Here is a 21,869-nt window from a genome sequence, read left to right on the forward strand (position 1 = left end):
AAGGGGCCGTGCAGCCTCGGATCACTCGGTTCACTCGTGTCCGTGTGTCTCCAGAACCGTCCACCATGCTCCGCTCCGCCGTGTGTGGGCTCGTTCCCCGGGTCGTGCGTCGCTCCGCGGGGCCGTCCGTGCGCCACCTGTCCGCCGCCGCCATCCCGGTGCCGTCCGCGCAGCCGGAGGTCCACTTCAACCAGGTAGGGGCGACGCACGGCTGGTTTATGGTTCCACGTTACACCGACGCAGTGCACTACTAGGGTGCATCGCCGCCGCGTCCCCTACGCCGTAGGCTACGCTGTCGTTTTAACGCAGAACCATAAATCCAGCTTCAGCTCTGTTCTGGCTGTGCGTAACAGTGTTGCGTAATACTGGTCCAGATCCAGGTGGAAGTGGAGCCAGCAGGTGTCAGGGGGCCGAGTTCAGGGGGATTTAGGGCAGAAAAGTATCAGCAAAGAGCAGATAAAGTTTTCCTGAGTGGATGTTCATGTTGACGTGACGGGGGCGTGTGTTCGTCCCTGCCTTTCTAATAATAAAGAGTAATAGTCGCTGTGTCGGTTCTGGAACCCTCGTCCAGAAACATGTTAGTTACCAGAGCTGGTAGAGGAGCCAAAGATTGTACTCAAGTAAAAGTACTGTTACTTCAGAATAATATGACTCAAGTAGAAGTAAAAAGTAGTCATCCAAATAATTACTTGAGTAAAAGTAAAAAACTACTAAAGTACTGAGTAACTGTTGAGTAACGTCTGATTTATTTTTTTAACACAACCATTCAAACAGACAAAAGTACAAAATAATCATCTTCAGGCAAATTAAATCAATAAAATAATACAATAAATTAAAATTAATAAAAAAATTGCTTAAATTAAAATAATCTTAAAGTAAATTCAAGTACTTTGATAAATAATAAATAAAATAATAACAGAATAAAAAAATAAATTAAGCACAAGTAGCACAAAATTTCAAGCCTTTGTACTTTTCTTTTTTAACCAGGCAGAACTAGAACAAACATGAACTCATAGAAACTCTGTGTGTGTTTGAGTCTGTGTAAATGTGACAAAACATGCAAAAACAAACATTTTTCCCAAAGAATCACCCAGTGATGTCATGAGATTGACGCGTACGTGGATAAAAGGGATAAAAGAAAAGTAACAGCTCAACGTAGCCTAATGTAGCGGAGTAAGAGGAACAGTTTCTTCTTCACAAATCTACTCAAGTAAAAGTAAAAAGTATAGTGATTCAAAACTACTCCTAAAAGTACAACATTTCCCAAAACTTACTCAAGTAAATGTAACAGAGTAAATGTAACTCGTTACAACCACCTCTGAGTATTTCACTGGAGTAAAGAGAAGGATCAGCTGGTACAGGTACTAAGAACTTTTACTGGTTCCACAGGAGTTCTACACTGCAAAAACTCAACATCTTACCAGGAATATTTGTCTTATTTCTAGTTAAAATGTTTCATTTTTATTCAAAACATTTTCATTACACTTAAAACAAGAGTCATTACCAGAAAAATAACTTGTTATTTGACAATTTTCACCTGTTTCAAGTAAATTTTCACTTGAAATAAGTAGAAAAATCTGCCAGTGGAACAAGATTTATCTTCTTATTACAAGCAATAACATCTTGTTCCACTGGCAGATTTTTTTACTTATTTCAAGTGAAAATCTACTTGAAACAGGTGAAAATTGTTGTTTTTTCCAGTGATGAGTCTTGTTTTAAGTGTAATGATATTTTTTTACTAAAATGAGACATTTTAACTAGAAATAAGACAAATATTCTTGTTAAGATTGTGAGTTTTTGCAGTGATCCATGTTACTTATCCTGTGAAGGACAGAGTCATATTGATAAGTTCAGAAAAGTGTTTTTTATTGTTGTGTTTTGATGTATTTGATGTAAGCCCAGTGGATATTTAAAGCTTACAGAAGGCTGCATTTAACTGCTGCTATGTCATTCCTGCAGTATTTCTGCAGCTGTTTTGGTCACTGCTATTATTTGTAATATATTATATTATTTGTAATCGGCACAAATTATCTGTCCCCATATGATAAAATCCACCATCCCCCCTGATTGTTTTTTTTTTACAACTCGAGTACTGGTTCTACTAGATGCTGCTGCTGGATGATGGGCTGGTCGGCAGGCGTGCCCTTAGAAAAGCAGGTGTTTTGCTGTTTTGCTATCTGCCAGTAAAGGGTCATAAAACCAACTGGGAACTATTTGGAGTTTTATGTTCTATGATGACAAAGATAATTCACAAAAAGAAAACATGCTACACAATTGTTAATCTTCCAAAAACATTATCATTAGGGCCCGAGCACTTACAGTTCGAAAGGCCCTATTGTATCTGTAGGAATTATTTTCCTTATTTTTATTTTTCTGACGAAATTAGGGCCTTTTTTCCCCCTAAACGTGCCCCAAAAGTCACCAAATTTTGCACCAAGCCAGGCCTGGTGAAAAATGTGATATTTAATGGTTTGCATTAATGGGCGTGGCAAAATGGCTCAACAGCGCCCCCTAGAAAACTTTGTGCCTCAAGCCCCACCATACGGTTTGACGTACATGCACGAAAATCGGTACACACCTGTATCATGTCACAACTTAAAGAAAAGGCTTCTTCGCCCGAACCGTAACGTGCACCCGGGTGTGTTATACATCAAAATGTGCGTCTCCATCCTGCACGATACACGCCAAAAAGCGCGCCCCCCCCCTCTTCTGATTGGTCGATATTTGACAGTCCGTTTTTTTCTGCCATAACCTTTGAATGGTTTGACATAGAGAGTCGTGGGTGGGGTCATCGGACTCAGTATATTTGTATGTGAATTAAACCAATTTGACAATTCTATGCCACAATGCCTGTTTCCAGGTAAAGGTAAATGAATCAAGGTTCTGGAATGATATTTCTGAGTTGGTACAGGAATCCTAGCTTTAAGAGGGAGGATTAACTTTGTGGCATGTGTAAACACTAATGTGTGTAGAAGTTGATCTCTGGGACTGTGTGTTTATGTATTTATGTGTAATGGGTACGACAGTAATAGAGAAGGTCTGTTTTTCTTGGTTAGTTAACGTAGGGTCAACGTAGAATCAGATGGATTTATTCTTTGATGGAAAGAGGGGAACAGGACGAGTCAAAACCATACTGAGTCTGCTAGCGGCACTACACTAGACACACACACACGTACCACCTGGGGACGGGAATGTGTTGCTAAACACGGTCAAACTGAAACTGGCTCAGCTCAGGTCTTATCAGCGGCTGCACCAGGGTGTGTGTGTTTGTCCTTGGTGGATAGGAGTGTGCCAGGAGCCCACGTTCCTCTAGATCAGGAGTCTGCAACCTTTATTATCTAAAGAGACATTTTACCTCCACTTCTACCAAAAAAAATGGTCAGGAGCTGCAAAAAATAACAGATTTTAAAAGTTTTCATGTTCTATTTATTTTAGCTGTTATAACCAATAAATATAACAGAAGTGCAGTGTGCATTTGTAGGCGTACTTTGAAATAAATGAAACTGTGAACTGTAGGCCTATTTAAGTCTATATTTGTGTAAAAGCAAAATAAAAACTACCCCAACTTTAATATGAATAAAAAATGTAGCTGCAGCTTTAAAAATAAATATGAAATAATAGAATAAAAGAATAGATGCTCTGGTATTTGTATTAATGAATCTTTCATATATTCCCTGTCTTTACGACCTCCAGAGCTGCTGCAGAACTGTTGGGAGGTTAATCCACTTCTTGAAAGATGGTTAGCTCTCTTCAGATTTTCATAGCAGTTCCGGTTCAGTCTGATATTTTTCAGCAAATGCAGAGTTTGTTTTGGAAATGTCTTTCAACGTTACATTTTTTTGTTGCACGAAGGGAAGCCGGCAACGTTGGCGATGAAGGCAAATGATTATGGCTGATGACGTTATGGGACTGACGTATATTTTAGTTGACAAATTAGAAATTAAAAAATAGTTCTTTTAAAATTAGATGGCATCAACTCAAACTCCAAGTTCCCAACAAAATAAACTAATAATATGAATAAAAATGCATTCGGAAAAATATAATTTATTTATGTTCAGGTTTTTTTTCCAAGGCCAAAGGGAGCCGCTACCGTGAGGACGAAGAGCAACATGCGGCTCCGGAGCCGCATGTTGCAGATCCTGCTCTAGATGAGGAAACAACCCACTCATTCATCTGCACTTCCACACCCTAGCCATTACTAGCTGAGTCATGCCGCGGTTCAATAAAAGGAGCAAAGGTCAGCGCAGGAAGCCTTGTGGCAGCGCAGGGGCTAAACGTTATCCAGTCATGGAGGTGACTGGTCAAACTGGAACTGGGCCGGCCTGCAGGTGTGTGAGCTCGGAACCGTCACACATGTACAGGGGACGGGGCCCAGCGGGCAGCAGTGTTGGGCTTTAACCAGTTCAAATGAACACGTTCATTGAACACGTTCATTTCTGTGAGAACGTTGAACTGAATGCAACATATTTGCAAATAAAGAACTTGAACTTGTTCAAGTTCTTTATGTGCCCAGGGTCCGTGCAGGACCAGGTACCAGGTCCTGCTGTAGCGGTTCTGAACGCCGTGAACCCAGGCTCGGTCGCCGCCCTGACACCACGTTTTAAGCCGAGAAAGAGGGGAACAGGACGAGTCAAAACGATCCTGCGTCTGCTAGCAGCACTACACCAGACGGGAACGTGTTGGTAAACACGGTCAAACCCAAACTGGCTCAGCTCAGGTCTTATCAGCGGCTGCACCAGGGTTTGTCCTTGATGGATAGGAGTGTGCCAGGAGTCCAGCCCAGGTTCCTCTAGATGAGGAAACAAGCCACTCATTCATTTGCACTTCCACACCCTAGCCATTACTCAGCTGAGTCATGACACTCAGTACGTTTACATGCAGCAGTTCAATCGGATTTCTGATCGTATAAAGGCTGAATTACAGTTCTGCGTCACACACCCGCAGAGCACACGGCGCAGTCGTGACGCCGTCACGAACCGTTCAGAGTTCTCCGTCTCTCCGTTTGGTCGCGGTGCAGTACCCCCCGCGGCCACTAGTTAGCGATCTTTTTCTGAATGGTTTATCCGACTTTTTCCGGTCACAGTAAATCAAAGAGATAAGGACAACTATTGTGCAAAAAACAAAAACAAAAAAAATCACATATAAACGAAGAAAAGAGCCCTGGAAGTTCACTACTGATTCAAACCGGAAATGCTTCGCTTTCAAACGAACCAATCACAGCCCTCTCGGTCTGCGTGTGGTCGGCGTCTCCTCGACGCGTAGTTACAATTTTCGGGAGGTGCACGTCACTGACGGCGCATGTGACGGCGTGTCCTCTGCGTGTACAAAAACCACACGCCGTAGACACGGCGTCGTTTTGACGCAGAAGCATACTGACACCTTCAGACATCGTTCTGACTTTGCATGTAAACACCTCAATCCGATCTACTTAGGACCTATTTCGGACATTTAATAATCGGAAAGCAACACCTAAATAACCCGTTCACAGTCTGAATATTAACTCCATGTATACAGAGACATCGGATATTACAGTCTGAGCAGCCTGCAGAATTTCCTCTGGGGAATTCACCCAGAAGTGAAAGGAGACGGCGCGTGTTACATAGTCGTTTAAACACAAACATGAAGATGGTGAAACAGATGCAGAAGCTTCATCAGGACACCGGAGCAGATCAAAATAAAGTGGAAAAATATACTGAAGGCGTAACATTGGCGCCAAACAAAACAACCGTCAACTCCGTGGCTCTTTGTTGAAATGGTTACCATGGTTACCATGGTTACAGCGCCACATAGCGTCACAGAGTCAGTCATGCTCTGGACATTTATCCCATTCTCTGAACAGCATGTAAACTCAGACCAGTGATTGGGTCTTCTGGATGTTTATCTGATACCATCAGAAATCACATCTCTTTGCTGCATGTAAACGCACAATAAATTCAATAAAAGTTCAATAAAAGGAGCAAAGGTCAGCGCATGAAGCCTTGTGGTAGCTAATGTGGCTAAACGTTATCCAGTCATGGAGGTGAGCTGTTCAAACTGAAACTGGGCCGTGCTATCAGTTCCCCGGGAGAACAGGAGTGTGAGCTGGGGAGGCTCGGCCGGCGGTTCAGGGTCAGCGGCTGCTCCTACCGGAGGGCTGCTGGAGCAGAACTGGGGTCCTTGCTAGGGATGGGCCGTATGGACTAAACAATTTATCACCATAATTTCTGGCATTTATCCCGATAATGATAAAACTGACGATAAAAAAAATATCAATTCAACTTCACCTTTGTAACTATAAATCTATCTCCACATTCAGTCTTTGGAGCCCCCAAATCACTGCTCTAAAAGATACTAAATACTACTAAACTACACCAATTACATTGAATTAATAAAAACCAATTAAATTAGTTACACCGGTACTGCAAAACTGTAACGACTCAAATGAAACAAGTTTGAAATGTAAGAACAGATTCAACATTTATTCAAACTGCATGGCTTAAACAGTGGGATAACAGTGCAAACATCAAAAGTACCTTGTCCTTCAAGTTTTCTTAGCTTCTAAAATCACAAAGTAGAAAAAAATACAACCTGATAAATAAAGAAACAGGACAAATAAATAAAAGTTCACTGAAAATAAAATCCAATCAGTGATGGATATAATCTAATATAAATAAAATGTGCAAATTAACCTGTGTTTGGAACATCCCACAAATTAGATACTATTGCAATTTTTTTTTCGTAATAGTCAAACGTTATTTCATAATGTTACACCATTTCCTTCTGTTTTTGTTCCTTCTGTTGCATAATAGATGATGTTTGCTCCTCGTCACTCTTTTTAAATCCAAACCAGTTCCAGATAACGGAGCTGGAGCCTCGTTTAACAACGAGCTCCTCGCTCTCAGATCCGCCTTCAAACATGTTTGTTACACAAAAACCTCATCAACGGGAATTTGTCGTTCCACGTGACAAAAACGTTGGTGTTTTCATGCGTTTTGTTCGTTCGTTTACACAAAAACGAAGCTCAAAGTCTCCAAAAACCATCATTTCTGAAAACTCCGGCCAAAGTGGAGATTTTTAAAAACTCCGTCTTCACGTTTGCTTGTAAACAGAGAGAAACTGATATTTAGTCTTCAGAACGTCACATTATGAGACAGAAACGTCACCAGCGTCATGAGTGCGACCTGTGGTTACAATTTTTTTGGCCACCGTCAATATTTTCTTGTATTTTACCTGTTTTATATTCTAAAGTTACACTTAAAAGTAACTCCACTTCTCTGTCACTCCAAACCAAAGACTCTCGTTCATCTTGGAAGTAACTGGAAGTTACTCGTGTCATTTGTGGATGTTTTTTTCCAGGATTCTGATTGGCTAGCATGACTTTATCTTCTCGTTACACTGCCCCCTGCAGGTTTGGCTGCTCATAGCACCTTAACAGTATTTATGCAGGTTCCTGGAAATGATGGGATTTTTCAAAACGTAGGGGGGGAAATATCCGTTTTTTTTAAATAAAAATGTGTAAACGTGGCCTCAGTTTCAGTGTTTAGGTCCAATTATTACGGAATATATTTCACCGGCTTGCGGCGCGGACATTTAAAATACTCGACGAGGCGACGACTTCACACTACATTACCCACAATGCAGTGTACACTAGCATAACAACGGGCACCAGCTCCATGGCAATGGTGGTCTGAGCCCGGTGCATCTTTACATGATCAGTGAAGAGAGAGACGTTGCAGACGCAGCGTCAGCGAGAATTAGATGATGATCCTTATCATTATCTGCAGGAATTTTACACATCGTCTCCCAAAGAGTCCGACGGTAAAATTAAATCTAACCTTTCTGTGACAATTATGTCCACCTGCACTGAGAAAACAAGTCCTAACATCTGCCTCGTCAACTTCACATTGTAAACGTCATGTGGAGTTAAAGCATCCGTCCAGTGTTCAGGGGTTGATTTACCTGCAACAGGTACACCAGGGGTCGGAAACCAAAAAGGTTTTAGAGCCATATTGGACCCAAAACACAAAAAACTAATATGTCTGGAGCCGCAAAAAATGAAAAGTCTCGAATAAGCCTTACGATGAAGGCAACACATGCTGCATGTTTCTATATTAGTTATAACTGAGGGAAGATTTTTTTTTTCATTATGCACTTCGAGAAAAAAGAAAAAAAAAGTCAATGTCGAGAAAAAAGTCGAAATGTTGAGATTTAAAAAGGAAAGGAAAAAGGAAGAAAAAAAGATGAAATAAAGGAAAAAACGAATAAAAAAAAGAAGAAAAAAAAGGTCAAACCTTTTTGAAAAAGCTCCAGGAGCCACTAGGGCGGCGCTAAAGAGCCTCGGGCTGACGACCCCTGAGCTAGACAAACTGATAATGGACTACATTGTTGGAGATTTACAGTCTCTGAGTAAAGTTGAAAAGCCACTAGGACAATAATGATTGTATAGTGAACAGTTTTTGGATAGGGGGTGTTTCATTCGTACTTCTCACCTAAACATATTGAAATGAACTGAATTTGAACTAGTTCAAAATCAAAATGGTGAACTATGAACGTGAACTGTTCATTTTTGAACTGTGTGAACTGAACTTTGAAACAGTTCATGAGAAATAGGAAGTTGCACAACAGTGTGGGGCAGTGACCTTGTTTGGGGCGGAGCAGACGGGCTGCAGCCTGAAGGAAACCCCCCCTGAGATCAACCAGCCTGGCTGTTCTCTGGCCAAATCCAGGAGGGATCATTAGTGGCCAGCACAAACCATCCAGAACAGAACACGGGACTGGAGAAACGGAGGTCCAGAGCTCCAGGAATGTCTTGAGCACAGTTTTTGATGTATAACTCACTCATAGTTCCATACATGACTAGTGAGTGAGTTAGGTTTAGGGTGTGGAGGTTTAGGGTAATACCTATAAAACAAATACAAACCCTATTTTCCTATTTCAGAAAGGAGCTTTAAGGATAATTGATAGATCTGATTATTATAAACCAACAAATAATCTCTTTATTAAATATAATACTCTAAGATTCCATGACATAATAGAGCAGAAAACTGTTCTATTTGCCTTTTAAAGCAGGAACTGCTACCAAACTACATTCAGGACCTGTTCCAGATAAAAGCTCTGACCTGAGGGAGAAACTCATGTTTGAGACGACGACAGAAAGAACCAATATTAAAAAGAGATGTACATCAATTAAGGCTAGAGAAATATGGAATAGTTGACCTAAAAATGTGCAGTTCTATCTTCAAGTTTAAGGAAATGTTTAAAGAAAATATTGTCAATAAATATAAAACACTATAACTATAAAGTATAGTAACAAAAACATTCTAGAATGTGAAATGTCAATTTTATATTTTGTCTTATTTACTTGTTTCCACGGATTAATGCTAATGTTCCTGATTTAAGTTGATCACAAAATAAAAAGGGTCGAAGCTTCGGCTTCAGCTACACCTTTTCAGCAAAAGCAATGTTTATTTTACTTTCTCATTTTGTTTTGTAAAATAACTTGTACTTGTCGAAATAAATATCATTCATTCATTCATTCTTCTGGTGTTTCTGTTGTTAGACGTGATCTCCCGAGACTAAAGCCTGGCAGATATAAATCAACATGCGTTCAAAAAGCAAATAAAATAAGCATAGTTAAGCTTCTGTTTACATGAAATCATATTAATTTCACAAGGATATTGACCACATTACCACATGAACGCTTAACACTGACAGTGAAACTGAACTAGTATCTTCATGAATGGAATAATAAAAGACTCCCTGAAACTGGGACGTCTCCCTCACATGACCAGGCCGTCGTGGAGACGGTTCCAGCTCTGAAAGAGGGAATTAAAGAAGTTTGTGTTCATCTAAGCCGGGGGGGCGGGAACCTAAGATGTTGAAAGAGCTGTATTGGACCAAAAATACAAAAAACAAATATGTCTGGAGCCACAAAAAATGAAAAGTCTTGTATCAGCCTTAGAATGAAGACAACACATGCTGCATGTTTCTATATTAGTTAGAACTGGGGGAAGATTTTTTTTTCATTATGCACTTCGAGAAAAATGTCGAAATGTCGAGAAAAAAGTAAAAATGTTGAGATTAATGTTGAAGTACAATCTTGAGAAAAAAGTCTAAATGTCGAGATTAAAAAGGAAGAAAAAATGAAAAAATAAAAGGGAAAAACAATCTCCAGGAGCCACTAGGGCGGCGCTAAAGAGACACATGCGTTTCTAGAGCCGCGGGTTGCTGATCCCTGGTCTAAGCAGATGCAAAGGTTTGGAAATGTCCTATTTAATCAACAATGGCGTCCAGGTGAAGCAGGAGCGCTTGTGAACGACGCCTGTTGCCGTTAGAGCATTGAAGTGTTTGTATGAGAAGTGTTGCTTATGTAACACTGTGGTTCCTGTTCCAGCTGTTCATCAACAACGAGTGGGTGGACGCGCAGAGCAGGAAGACCTTCCCCACCATCAACCCGGCCACCGGGGAGGTCATCTGTCAGGTCGCTGAGGCCGACCAGGTAAACCAGGAAAACCACACACAATCTGGAGTTTCACTTGAAGTCTTGTTTGCTTCTCCAGAGAAACCTCAGCTCACCCTGCAGGCTTTCATTTCACGTGTGCTTGAATCACAGGATGGATTTTTATGATTTCAAAACAAAAGAAAAGGTTTCACATTTCAACAGCTGAGCCCTCGTCCAGAGCTCTTGAGACATTTTAACTCCACATAATTAGCCCCAATTAAAAGTTTGAATCACTCGACAGCACAAATCAATACATCAATACAACAGTAGCTACACAGCCACTGTAGGCCTGTGACAGCACTGGTGCGTGCGTGTATACACACACACAATACACAATATTGTGATAAAGTTCTTTATTTTCTGTAATGCAATTTAAAAAAACAAAAATGTCATACATTCTGGATTCATTACAAATCAACTGAAATATTGCAAGCCTTTTATTATTTTAATATTGCTGATTATGGTTTAAAGTTTAAGATTCCCAGAATATTCTAATTTTTTTAGATATGATATTTGAGTTTTCTTAAACTGTAAGCCATGATCAGCAATATTAAAATAATAAAAGGCTTGCAATATTTCAGTTGATTTGTAATGAATCCAGAATGTATGACAGTTTTGTTTTTGTAATTTGCATTACAGAAAATCACAATATTGTAATTTTCTGAGACAGTCCTGTGTATATATAGTTACTGAGATGTTCTCCTTATGCTGCTCAGTTAGATGCTGTGTGCTTATCAATAAACAGATATTACCCCTGGATCATTCTCCACGTTAATGCCAGTATCTCTAACTGCATTTCCAGGCAGATGTGAACAGGGCAGTGAAGGCAGCACGCGATGCCTTCAGGCTGGGGTCGCCGTGGCGACGCATGGACGCCTCCCAGCGCGGTCTGCTGCTGAGCCGTCTGGCCGACGCCATCGAGAGAGACGCCGCCTACCTGGCTGTAAGTGGGAGCACCGGGGGGCGGGGTCTCCTCAGTTATTGATCTGGAGGAAAGGGGATGGAGTGGTCGCCTAGGTTACCCAGGGGGGCTCGGGTCTGGAGGACCCAGGGTCAAGGTGCTGTGAGCAGGGCCCTTAGGTAAACCTTCTCCCAGTCCTCTCTCCCAGTCCTCTCTCCCAGTCCTCTCTCCCAGTCCTCTCTCCCAGTCCTCTCCCAGTCCTCTCCCAGTCCTCTCCCAGTCCTCTCCCAGTCCTCTCCCAGTCCTCTCCCAGTCCTCTCCCAGTCCTCTGGTCCAACTAGTAATGGACCCATTACTAGGTGTTCAGTGAGATGGATGCTGGCCACGGTTACATGATGTTTTTTAATTCGGAATTAATTATTCCGAATTAAACTATTTTTTACATATCTGTCCAAACTGGCAGCGAGCAACGCAGCGCGCCGTTTTAAGCTGAACATTTGTTCAGCTTAAAACGCCCTGCTTCTATTCTCTTCCTGCCGCTCGTGTTGAAAGCGCTGTAGGAAACAGTCATGATGAGGAACGGCTGATCCCGTTAGTTGAAATGAGAAGTTATCTCTATGATTCCTCCTCATTTCACTACAAAAACCTCAATAAAGTGGCAGAAAGAAATATTATCCTATTATATATTATTTTATTATTATATCTTATCAGAAACTTCCAGCCTGGCGATCTCCCTCCAGCAGCTGCCACTTTATTGAGGTTCTTGTATTGAAATGACTGTTTCCTACAGCGCTTTCAACACGAGCGGCAGGAAGAAAATAGAAGCAGGGCGTCTGACAAATGTTCAGATCAAAACGGCACGCCGTATCGCTCATGGACAGTTTGGACAGTGCAATAAAAAATAAAGCATTGGAATTGTTTTTGTTGCTGACGCTCGCTCGCGTCGCATGCAGTTATGACACAGTGTTAGAACCTCGGCAGAATAGTTACAGTCGGCACGTTAGACCCCTTGTGGAAAAGCTCCATAAATGTTTCAGCAGAGCAGTTTTCCCAGAGAGAAATGGTTCTAGGTACAAACTAATGCCTTCAGTCATCTGGACGGATCTGTAGCAGCTGGGAGAACCGTCCCTGGGTCCGTCCACCTTCCCACCAGTGGACAGAAACAGATTGTCCACTAATACACAGCAGTGCTGTTGTATTAGTCCCATTTCCTCAGCCTGTCTCTGCGTCCGTGTTCTGTCCGGCGTTGGCCTGTAGTTGATGCAGTAGCTCCGTTTCACCAACGTTGAGCAGACATGATTGTGTTGTTGTTGCAGGAGCTGGAGACTCTGGACAACGGGAAACCGTATGCCATTTCCTACATGGTGGACATCCCCACCGTGGTGAAATGCCTGAGGTAACAAACAGAACACTGTGGGATTAGAGGAATGTTCCCCCTCTTCCAGCCAGGAATATGATCACCCTTCAACCCGTTAGACGTCTAATGCCAATGAACTCGTTCCACAGTTTTTGAGCTGTTGCAACCATTCAGATATCAACATATTCAGCTCGTTCAGTGTGTCACTGAGATGACATTTGGTCCTTTTAAATCAGGGATTGTCAACCGGTGGTCCGTGACCCTCTGGTGGTCCGTGGCGGTATTGCAGTTGGTCCGTGAAATTGTAAATGGAAAACAATAATAATTTAAAAAATATATATTTATTCTTTAGACTCAATTTATTTTCCATTTACTAAACATTTTTGTGAATAATTTACCCATCCAAATGATGTCAAATGAGTGAGAGTGAACTGTAATATTATAAGCCCTCTTGGCTTCCTATTGTTCATTTTTCATTGACTGTCTTGTTTTATTTTTATAGCAAAAGGTGCAAATAAAAATAGACACTGATGCAAATAAATAGCCTATATAGGCCCATACTCTTATTTAAAAGCAAAGTGCAAAATAAAACAAACATCCCCAAAAGCAGTTGGTCCCCGAGTTGCTTCTTGGTTATAATGGTGGGACTGGGACAAAACCAGTTGAAAACCTCTGCTTTAAATCCTTCAACTTCCAGGATTTCCAAGGACTTTTGAAATATAATGGGGAAATATTCAAATCCTTGAAAAAGCTCCACCCTTTTCAGACCTTATTACTTCAGCATACTTTCAGCTACAGACACCGCTCAAACTCTGAACTACTCACTAGACTTTAAACTCTTATCAGTTCATCAGTTTATTAAAATATTGTATTGGTTTTTTTTTAAATACAGGATTCTCTCAGAAAATTTGAATATTGTGATTTTCTGTAATGCAATTACAAAAACAAAAATGTCATACATTCTGGATTTATTACAAATCAACTGAAATATTGCAAGCCTTTTATTATTTTATTATTGCTGATCATGGCTTACAGTTTAAGAAAACTCAAATATCCTATTTAAAAACATTAGAATATTCTGGGAATCTTAATCTTAAACTGTAAACCATAATCAGCAATATTAAAATAATAAAAGGCTTGCAATATTTCAGTTGATTTGTAATGAATCCAGAATGTATGACATTTTTGTTTTTTTGATTGCATTACAGAAAATAAAGAACTTTATCACAATATTCTAATTTTCTGAGACAGTCCTGTACTGACTCAAAGTTTGAGAGCCACTTGTCGGGGTTAAGGTTGCTCTTTCTTTAGTGTCAGGAGGAGTCATAGCTGTATGTAATGTAATGTATGACATTTTATTTATTTTTTAATTGCATTACAGAAAATAAAGAACTTTATCACAATATTCTAATTTTCTGAGACAGTCCTGTATTCCTTTATGAAAAGATCTGTTTTTATAATGTATTTCAATTGTGGGGCCTTCAGGCATCCTTGAAAACTTTCTTTGAGAGCTCAATACATCAGTGAGATGGGTGGAACGCAGGTGGAAAGAAGATAAATTACATGTATCTTTTGACATTTTTAAGGAAACATGGCTCAGATATAAAAAAACTGTTAAATCTGAAAAAACTAAACATTTTTCTGATATTGTTGCACGCAATTGTAACAAACCTCATGTTCTTTTTAATACTATTAACTAGTGCTGTCAGGCGATTAAAATGAATCTAATTTAAAAAGCTGTAAACCATAATCAGCAATATTAAAATAATAAAAGGCTTGCAATATTTCTGTTGATTTGTAATGAATCGAGAATGTATGACATTTTAGTTTTTTTAATTGCATTACAGAAAATAAAGAACTTTATCACAATATTCTAATTTTCTGAGACAGTCCTGTGTCTCAATCTCATTGTGGGTTGTGTTTCTACCAGGAGCAGTTTATCAGTTTGATCATGTTTCCTGTGTCAGGTACTACGCAGGGTGGGCTGACAAGTGGGAGGGGAAGACCATCCCCATCGACGGAGACTATTTCTGCTACACCAGACATGAACCCGTCGGCGTCTGTGGACAAATAATACCGGTACTTTTTTTCTTCTGTCTTTAATGTCGTTCCTACGGAAGAGTATCAGGGCCATGCAGGAGAAAAAATGTTTGAGAGGGGAAGATTTTATTTTATTGTGCACTTCGAGAAAAAAGACTAAGTGTTGAGATTGTTGAAATACAATTTCGAGAAAAAGTCGAAATTTCGTGAATAAAGTCGAAATTTCACCTTTTTTCCTCAACATTTCAACTTTTTTTTTGACATTTCGACTCTTTTCTCGAAATTATACTTCAACATTAATCTCAACTTTTTTCTCGAAATTATACTTCAACATTAATCTCGACTTTTTTCTCGACATTTCGACTTTTTTCTTAAAATTTCGACATTTTTCTCGACATTTCGACTTTTTTCCTCAACATTTCGACTTTATTCACGAAAGTTTGACTTCTTTCTCAACATTTCGCCTTTTTTCTCGAAGTGCATAATGAAAAGAAAATCTTCCTCTAAAATATTATTTTAATTTTTCTCCTTCATGGCCCTAATACTCTTCCGTAGAAGAGTATTAGGGCCATGAATGAGAAAAAATATTTGAGAGGGGAAGATTTTTATTTTTTTTTTTTAATACAATTTTGAGAAAAAAGTCGAAATGTCGAGAATAATGTTGAAATACAATTTCAAGAATAAAGTCGAAATTTCGCCTTTTTTTTCTCAACATTTCGACTTTTTTCTCTACATTTTTACTTTTTTATCGACGTAATAATGACATAATGAAAAAAAATCTTCCTCCTCTAAAACATTAGTATTTTTCTCCTGCCTGGCCCTAATACTCTTCGTCCGTTCCAGACGTGGACGTGTTTATTATGTTAGTTGGAAGTTGTTGTCAGACAGAGCGGTTGTTTGTCCTGCAGTGGAACTTCCCCCTGCTGATGCAGGCCTGGAAGTTGGGCCCCGCCCTGGCCACGGGCAACACCGTGGTCATGAAGGTTGCCGAGCAGACGCCGCTCACAGCGCTCTACGTAGCCAATCTCATCAAAGAGGTACGTCAGTTAGTTAGTTAGTACGTGTAGTTTTTGTCTTCTTTTTTTCAGTCTTCAACATAACCGTGGCTTTTCCTTGGTTGTGTTCCAGGTGGGTTTTCCTGAAGGTGTAGTGAACATCCTCCCTGGGATGGGGCCGACGGCCGGCGCTGCCATCGCGGGACACATGGACGTGGACAAGGTGGCCTTCACCGGGTCCACAGAGGTAGGACGGCTGGAAACGGCCTGCATCCCTACATGTACCAGTTACACGAACAGGGCTGAAGTAGAGGAGTCCCAACATTTACCGTATTGGCCCCAATATAAGAGGGTGTTTTTTGCATTGAAATAAGACTGAAAAAGTGGAGGTCCTCCATTCAGGGTCTAGACGTTATACCCATTCACAACGCTAGATGGCGCCAGATATCTTTAAATGCTGAACTTAACCCTTGTGATGTCTTTGGGTCAAGGGAGGGTGAAGGGAGAAAAGAAGGAATGAAGGAAGAGAGAAAAGAAGGAAGGAAGGAAAGAAGGAAGGAAGTAGGAAAGGGAGTAAGGAAGGGAGAAAAGATGGAAGGGAGAAAGGAAGGAAAGAATGGAGAAAAGGAAAGAAAGAAGGGAGGGGAGAAGGAAGGAATGGAGAAAATAAGGAAAGAAGGAAGGAAAAGCAAAGAAGGTAATAAAGGAACGAATGACGAAAGGGAGGTAGGAAGAAAAAGGAGGAAAAGAGGAAAGAAAGAAGGAAGGAGCATGGCAGGAGGAAAGAAGAATTGGGTCATTTTGACCCAAAGACAGTACAAGGGTTAAAGGGGACCTATTATGGCATCTATTACCTATTTCAAACAGGCCTTGAATGTCTTAAAAACAAGCTTTTGATTGTTTTTGCTAAATAAATTAGAAATTCAGTCTCTGATCCATGTCTTTATCTTCCCATTCTCTAACCTCATTATCTATGCAGGATTCTGAGTGGGCGGGGCTATGATAATGAGGCTCTGTGCTGATTGGCTGTCTGAATGACACGATACACCGCTACGGAAAAATGGTGGAAGCTCTGGCCGGTGGAGTTAGTTGTGGGTGTGGTTTCACACATCGGGGGCCAACCGATGTAAATCACAGAGGGGGTCATCTTATAATCAGGGTCGTCTTATATCCGGGCCAGTACGGTAAATGTTGACCCAAATGAACGCACAGATGAAACATCCGTCCCAGAGAAGACGCTCGCCTCTGTTGGATGGAAAAACGTTGGATTTGAAGATTGAGATGTGCACAAAACCAAACGTGAACCGTTACCAAATTGAAGAGCCAGAAGGCGATAACCCTCTCAATAATAATGACCAGATGACAAACTAACATGGCTGTAACTAGACTGGGCGATATGGCCTTTTGTTAATATCTCCATATTTTTAGGCCATGTCACGATACACGATATACAGGACTTTCTCAGAAAATTTGAATATTGTGATTTTCTGTAATGCAGTTACAAAAAAAAAATGTCATACATTCTGGATTCATTACAAATCAACTGAAATATTGCAAGCCTTTTATTATTTTAATATTGCTGATCATGGTTTACAGCTTAAAGGAGCATGAGGCAGGATTGAGGCAGGATTTATGAAAAAAATTCGTATACGTTTTAAGTTTTCTAGTAATAATGTCAGATGAAGCGTTCCAAACCAAAAAGAATGATTCCTCTAGTGTATCTCTCCGTTGCCTTGAACAGGCTGTGTGCTGCAAAATGTGCTGCAATTCGGGCCCAAATTTCCCGCTTTGTCCTGTGGATGTGACGTCACATGATGCTGCATGCACGTTCTCCCCGTTCTCCCGTGCCGGCTTCGCTGTTGGCTGCAGTACCCCCGACGGCCGTCGTGGTGAAGGGTGGCGCTAGAGAGTCTCATTTCTTAAAAGGAGCCTCATGCTCCTTTAAGAAAACTCAAATATCCTATCTCAAAATATTAGAATATTCTGGGAATCTTAATCTTAAACTGTAAACCATAACCAGCAATATTAAAATAATAAAAGGCTTGCAATATTTCAGTTGATTTGTAATGAATCCAGAATGTATGACATTTTTGTTTTTTTTTAATTGTATTACAGAAAATAAAAAACTTTATCACAATATTCTAATTTTCTGAGACAGTCCTGTATAACTTGATATTTTGCCTTAGCCTTGAATTAACACTTTGATGCCTACAATCACACCAGTATGATGATTCTATATGTCTACATTCAATTTTAAACTTTCATGCAAAAAGGGGGAAATCACAACTAAGTCAAATTGACCAAAACTGTATTTATTTAACAGTTACTAAGCAGTGAGCGGCACAAACATAAAACTTGAAGTGAAGGAGAGACGAGAGGGTGAGAAAAGCCTGTAATTTAATGCCCGCGGCTAAAAGCAAATGTGTGACAATGTATACTTGAATATTCACGATATAGTCATTTTTTACATCGCACAGAGTAGAAGCCGAGATACATCGAATATAAAATCTTTTAGTTGTGTTCTTGCTTTCAGAATTTAAACTTTTTTTTTAATGTTTTATTTTTTGACGTACAGCATTCTTGTTTCCCTCTTTAATAATGTTTTTCCAGTTAACGTACTTGACTGGTTTGAGAGGCCGTCGGCCAGTAAACTGATGTATCAAATCAATCTATATCTGTATAGCGCTTTTCATACAAATAAAAAATGCAGCACAAAGCGATTTACATAAAACCTAAAACTTAATAATGCTATCTATATAATGTATATAATCTTGCAGTTTTAGTAAAGGTTTCTCTCTCTTGGCTTCAGGACCAATAATTAAAACTTCTGTTTTGTCCTGGTTTAGCTGTAGAAAGTTCTCCATCACCCATGACTTGATATCTAAAACACAGTTAACCCTTGTGCTGTCTTAGGGTCAAGGAAGGAAGGAAGGGAAGAAGGGAGGAAAGAAGGAAGGAAGGAAAGAAGGAAGGGAAGAAGGGAGGAAAGAAGGAAGGAAGAAGGGAGAAAAGAAGGAAGGAAAGAAGGGAAAGAGAAGGAAGGAAGGAAGGGAGAAAAGAAGGAAGGAAGGAAGGGAGAAAGGAAGGAAGGGAGAAAAGAAGGAAGGAAGGAAGGAAGGGAGAAAAGAAGGAAGGAAGGAAGGGAGAAAGGAAGGAAGGGAGAAAAGAAGGAAGGGAGAAAAGAAGGAAGGAAGGAAGGAAGGGAGAAAAGAAGGATGGAGGAAGGAAGGAAGGAAGGAATGGAGAAAAGAAGGAAGGAATGGAGAAAAGAAGGAACGAATGAAGGAAGGAAGGAATGGAGAAAAGAAGGAAGGAAGGAAGGAAGGAAGGGAGAAAAGAAGGAAAGAATGTACGAGGGGAGTAAAGAAGGAAGGAATGGAGAAAAGAGGAAGGGAGAAGGAAGGAGAGAGCAGGAGGAAAGAAGGAACAGGAGAATGAGGTCATTTTGACCCGAAGACAGTACAGGGTTAAGAAGGGTATCATGGTTTTGTGTCTCCAGGAGACAGTGATGTACAGATGTACAATGTTAGCATAACTATGAACACTGATTCCGTGCTCCTGGTGACGTCCCCAAGCGGAAGCACATATAAATTAAAAAATATTGGTCCTAAAAGTGAACCCTGGGGCACCAGTATGAGGTGGTTTCCGGTGACCTGCAGGGGGCGCTTACTCCTGTCTCTGTCCTCAGGTGGGCCAGCTGATCCAGCAGGCTGCAGGAACCAGCAACCTGAAGAAGGTGACCCTGGAGCTGGGGGGGAAGAGCCCCAACATCATCCTGTCTGACTCCAACAGTGAGTGTTCCAGCAGCCGGGGGGGCGGGGGGTCTTTGCTCCATCAGAACCAAGAGAATGGAGCTTTTCCACCAGTACCTACTCAGCCCGATTAGACTCGTCTCCACTCGCCTTGCCCTCGTTTCTTTTCAACACCCAGATCAGCAGTAGGAGGTTGGAGTGAAGCTGCTGTGACGTATTTGATTGTGTATCTAAACGGAGAAGACAACAACACTACACTGCAAAAACTCAAAGTCTTAACAAGAATATTTGTCTTATTTCTAGTTAAAATGCCTCACTTTTTGTCAAACAAATCTCATTACACTTAAAACAAGAGTCATCACCAGAAAAATAACTTATTTGACAATTTTCACCTGTTTCAAGTAAATTTTCACTTAAAATAAGTAGAAAAATCTGCTTTCTACTTATTTCATGGACATGAAATAAGTAGGACATATGAATCAATTATTAGGAATATGAATTGATTATTAGGAATTAATGAGAATAGATTTTTTTCAACACGGGCCTAAATGAGATGAACCTGCTGTACTCTACTGCCTTTACTTTTTAACAACTTGTGCTTTTTATTATTTAACCTTTTTTCTTATCATTTTATTTGTTATTTACTGTTTAATTGTGTCTTGTTGCTTTTAATGTTGATGTAAAGCACTTTGAATTACCTTGTGTTTAATTGTGCTAGATCAGGGGTCGGCAACCCAAAATGTTGAAAGAGCCATATTGGACCAAAAACACAGAAAACTAATATGTCTGGAGCCGCAAAACATGAAAAGTCTTGTATAAGCCTTAGAATGAAGACAACACATGCTGCATGTATCTATAAGTTATAACTGGGGGAAGATTTTTTTTTTCATTGTGCACTTCGAGAAAAAAGTCGAAATGTCGAGAAAAAAGTTGAAATGTCGAGGAAAAAAGTAAAGATTTCGAGAAAAAAGTCGAAATTGAGAGAAAAAAGTCGAAACGTCGAGATTAATGTTGAAGTACAATCTCGAGAAAAAAGTCGAAATGTCAAAGTAAACATTTCGAGAAAAAAGGTGTAATGTTGAGAAAAAAGTCAAAATGTTGAGGAAAAAGTCAAAATTTCAAGAAAAAAGTCGAAATGTCGAGATTAAAAGGAAAGGAAAAAGGAAGACAGAGGAAAAAAAGAAGGAAAAGGAAAAAAAAAAGGGAAAAAAAGGTCAAACATTTTTGAACAAGCTCCAGGAGCCACTAGGGTGGCGCTAAAGAGCCGCATGCGGCTCTGGAGCCACGGGTTGCCGACCGCTGTGCTATACAAACAAACTTGCCTTGCTGAAGTTTTTTCCTTTCCTTGTCCAGTGGAGGAGGCCGTGGAGCAGTCCCACTTTGCTCTGTTCTTCAACCAAGGCCAGTGCTGCTGCGCCGGCTCTCGCACGTACGTCCAGGCCGACATCTACGACGAGTTCCTGGAGCGCAGCGCGGAGCGCGCCCGGAAGAGGGTGGTGGGGAACCCCTTCGACCTGAAGACGGAGCAGGGGCCTCAGGTAACCAACGCAGAACCCTACGGTGTCCGACAAGGGCCAAACGCACTGCAACGGTCTGATGCGTCTCCGTTAAGGAAAACGGCTTCAAGTACAGAAACGATTCAAATTCACAAACTCAAAACGAGGAACAAAAAGAGGAACGTGGTGCAAATGAAAAAACCTGCTGCAAATAGAGAAACGATGCAAAGCACAAAACGATATAAAACAAGAAACCATCTTCAAAAGAAAAACGCTTCATAACCAGTTACCAAACCTGCAGGGGGCGCTCTCAGCGTAACAGAGACCGAACAGCTGACTGAACCACAGTGTTTACATCCATGGTTTAAACATACAGCGGGAACGGTAATGTGATATAATGTGATTTATATCACTGTACAACGTTTCTTTATTATATTTTAACGTTACAGTCAGCTGTTCGGTCACTCTCTACATCCGTGTGTCTGTCCATTGAGCTGTTACGCTGAGAGAGAGCGCCCCCTGCAGGTTTGGTAACCGGATATGAAGTGTTTTTCTTTTGAAGATGGTTTCTTGTTTTATATGGTTTTGTGCTTTGCATCGTTTCTCTATTTGCAGCGTTTGATGATGCTGCTTTTGTCTTTGTTTTTTGCACGTTTTTTCATTTGCACCACGTTCCTCTTTTTCTACCTCCTTTTGAGTTTGTGAAATCGTTTCTGTACTTGAAGCCGTTTTCCTTAACTGAGACGCATTAGGCCGTTGCAGTGCGTTTGGCCCTTGTCGGCCACCGTAGAACCCGGTCCCGGTCTCTGTTTGGGGTGAGTTGAGACGCCAGTCCGTTCCCTCTGTGA

General features: G+C 40.6%; 1 protein-coding gene across 1 annotated transcript in view; it reads left to right on the forward strand.

Annotated features, from left to right (window-relative positions):
• LOC133424587 (aldehyde dehydrogenase, mitochondrial-like) overlaps positions 1 to 21,869 on the forward strand; it is a 28,986-nt gene continuing 7,117 nt past the window's right edge. Inside the window, exons 1-9 of the mRNA XM_061715275.1 lie at positions 1 to 194; positions 10,373 to 10,477; positions 11,283 to 11,423; positions 12,698 to 12,777; positions 14,706 to 14,817; positions 15,687 to 15,815; positions 15,907 to 16,020; positions 19,462 to 19,564; positions 20,879 to 21,063. Coding sequence (XP_061571259.1) covers positions 66 to 194; positions 10,373 to 10,477; positions 11,283 to 11,423; positions 12,698 to 12,777; positions 14,706 to 14,817; positions 15,687 to 15,815; positions 15,907 to 16,020; positions 19,462 to 19,564; positions 20,879 to 21,063 — 1,098 coding nt within the window. The 5' untranslated portion in view covers positions 1 to 65. The remainder of the gene's footprint in view (positions 195 to 10,372; positions 10,478 to 11,282; positions 11,424 to 12,697; positions 12,778 to 14,705; positions 14,818 to 15,686; positions 15,816 to 15,906; positions 16,021 to 19,461; positions 19,565 to 20,878; positions 21,064 to 21,869) is intronic.

This window comes from Cololabis saira, chromosome 3 (genome assembly GCF_033807715.1).
Source record: "Cololabis saira isolate AMF1-May2022 chromosome 3, fColSai1.1, whole genome shotgun sequence".
Classification (NCBI taxonomy): domain Eukaryota; kingdom Metazoa; phylum Chordata; class Actinopteri; order Beloniformes; family Belonidae; genus Cololabis; species Cololabis saira.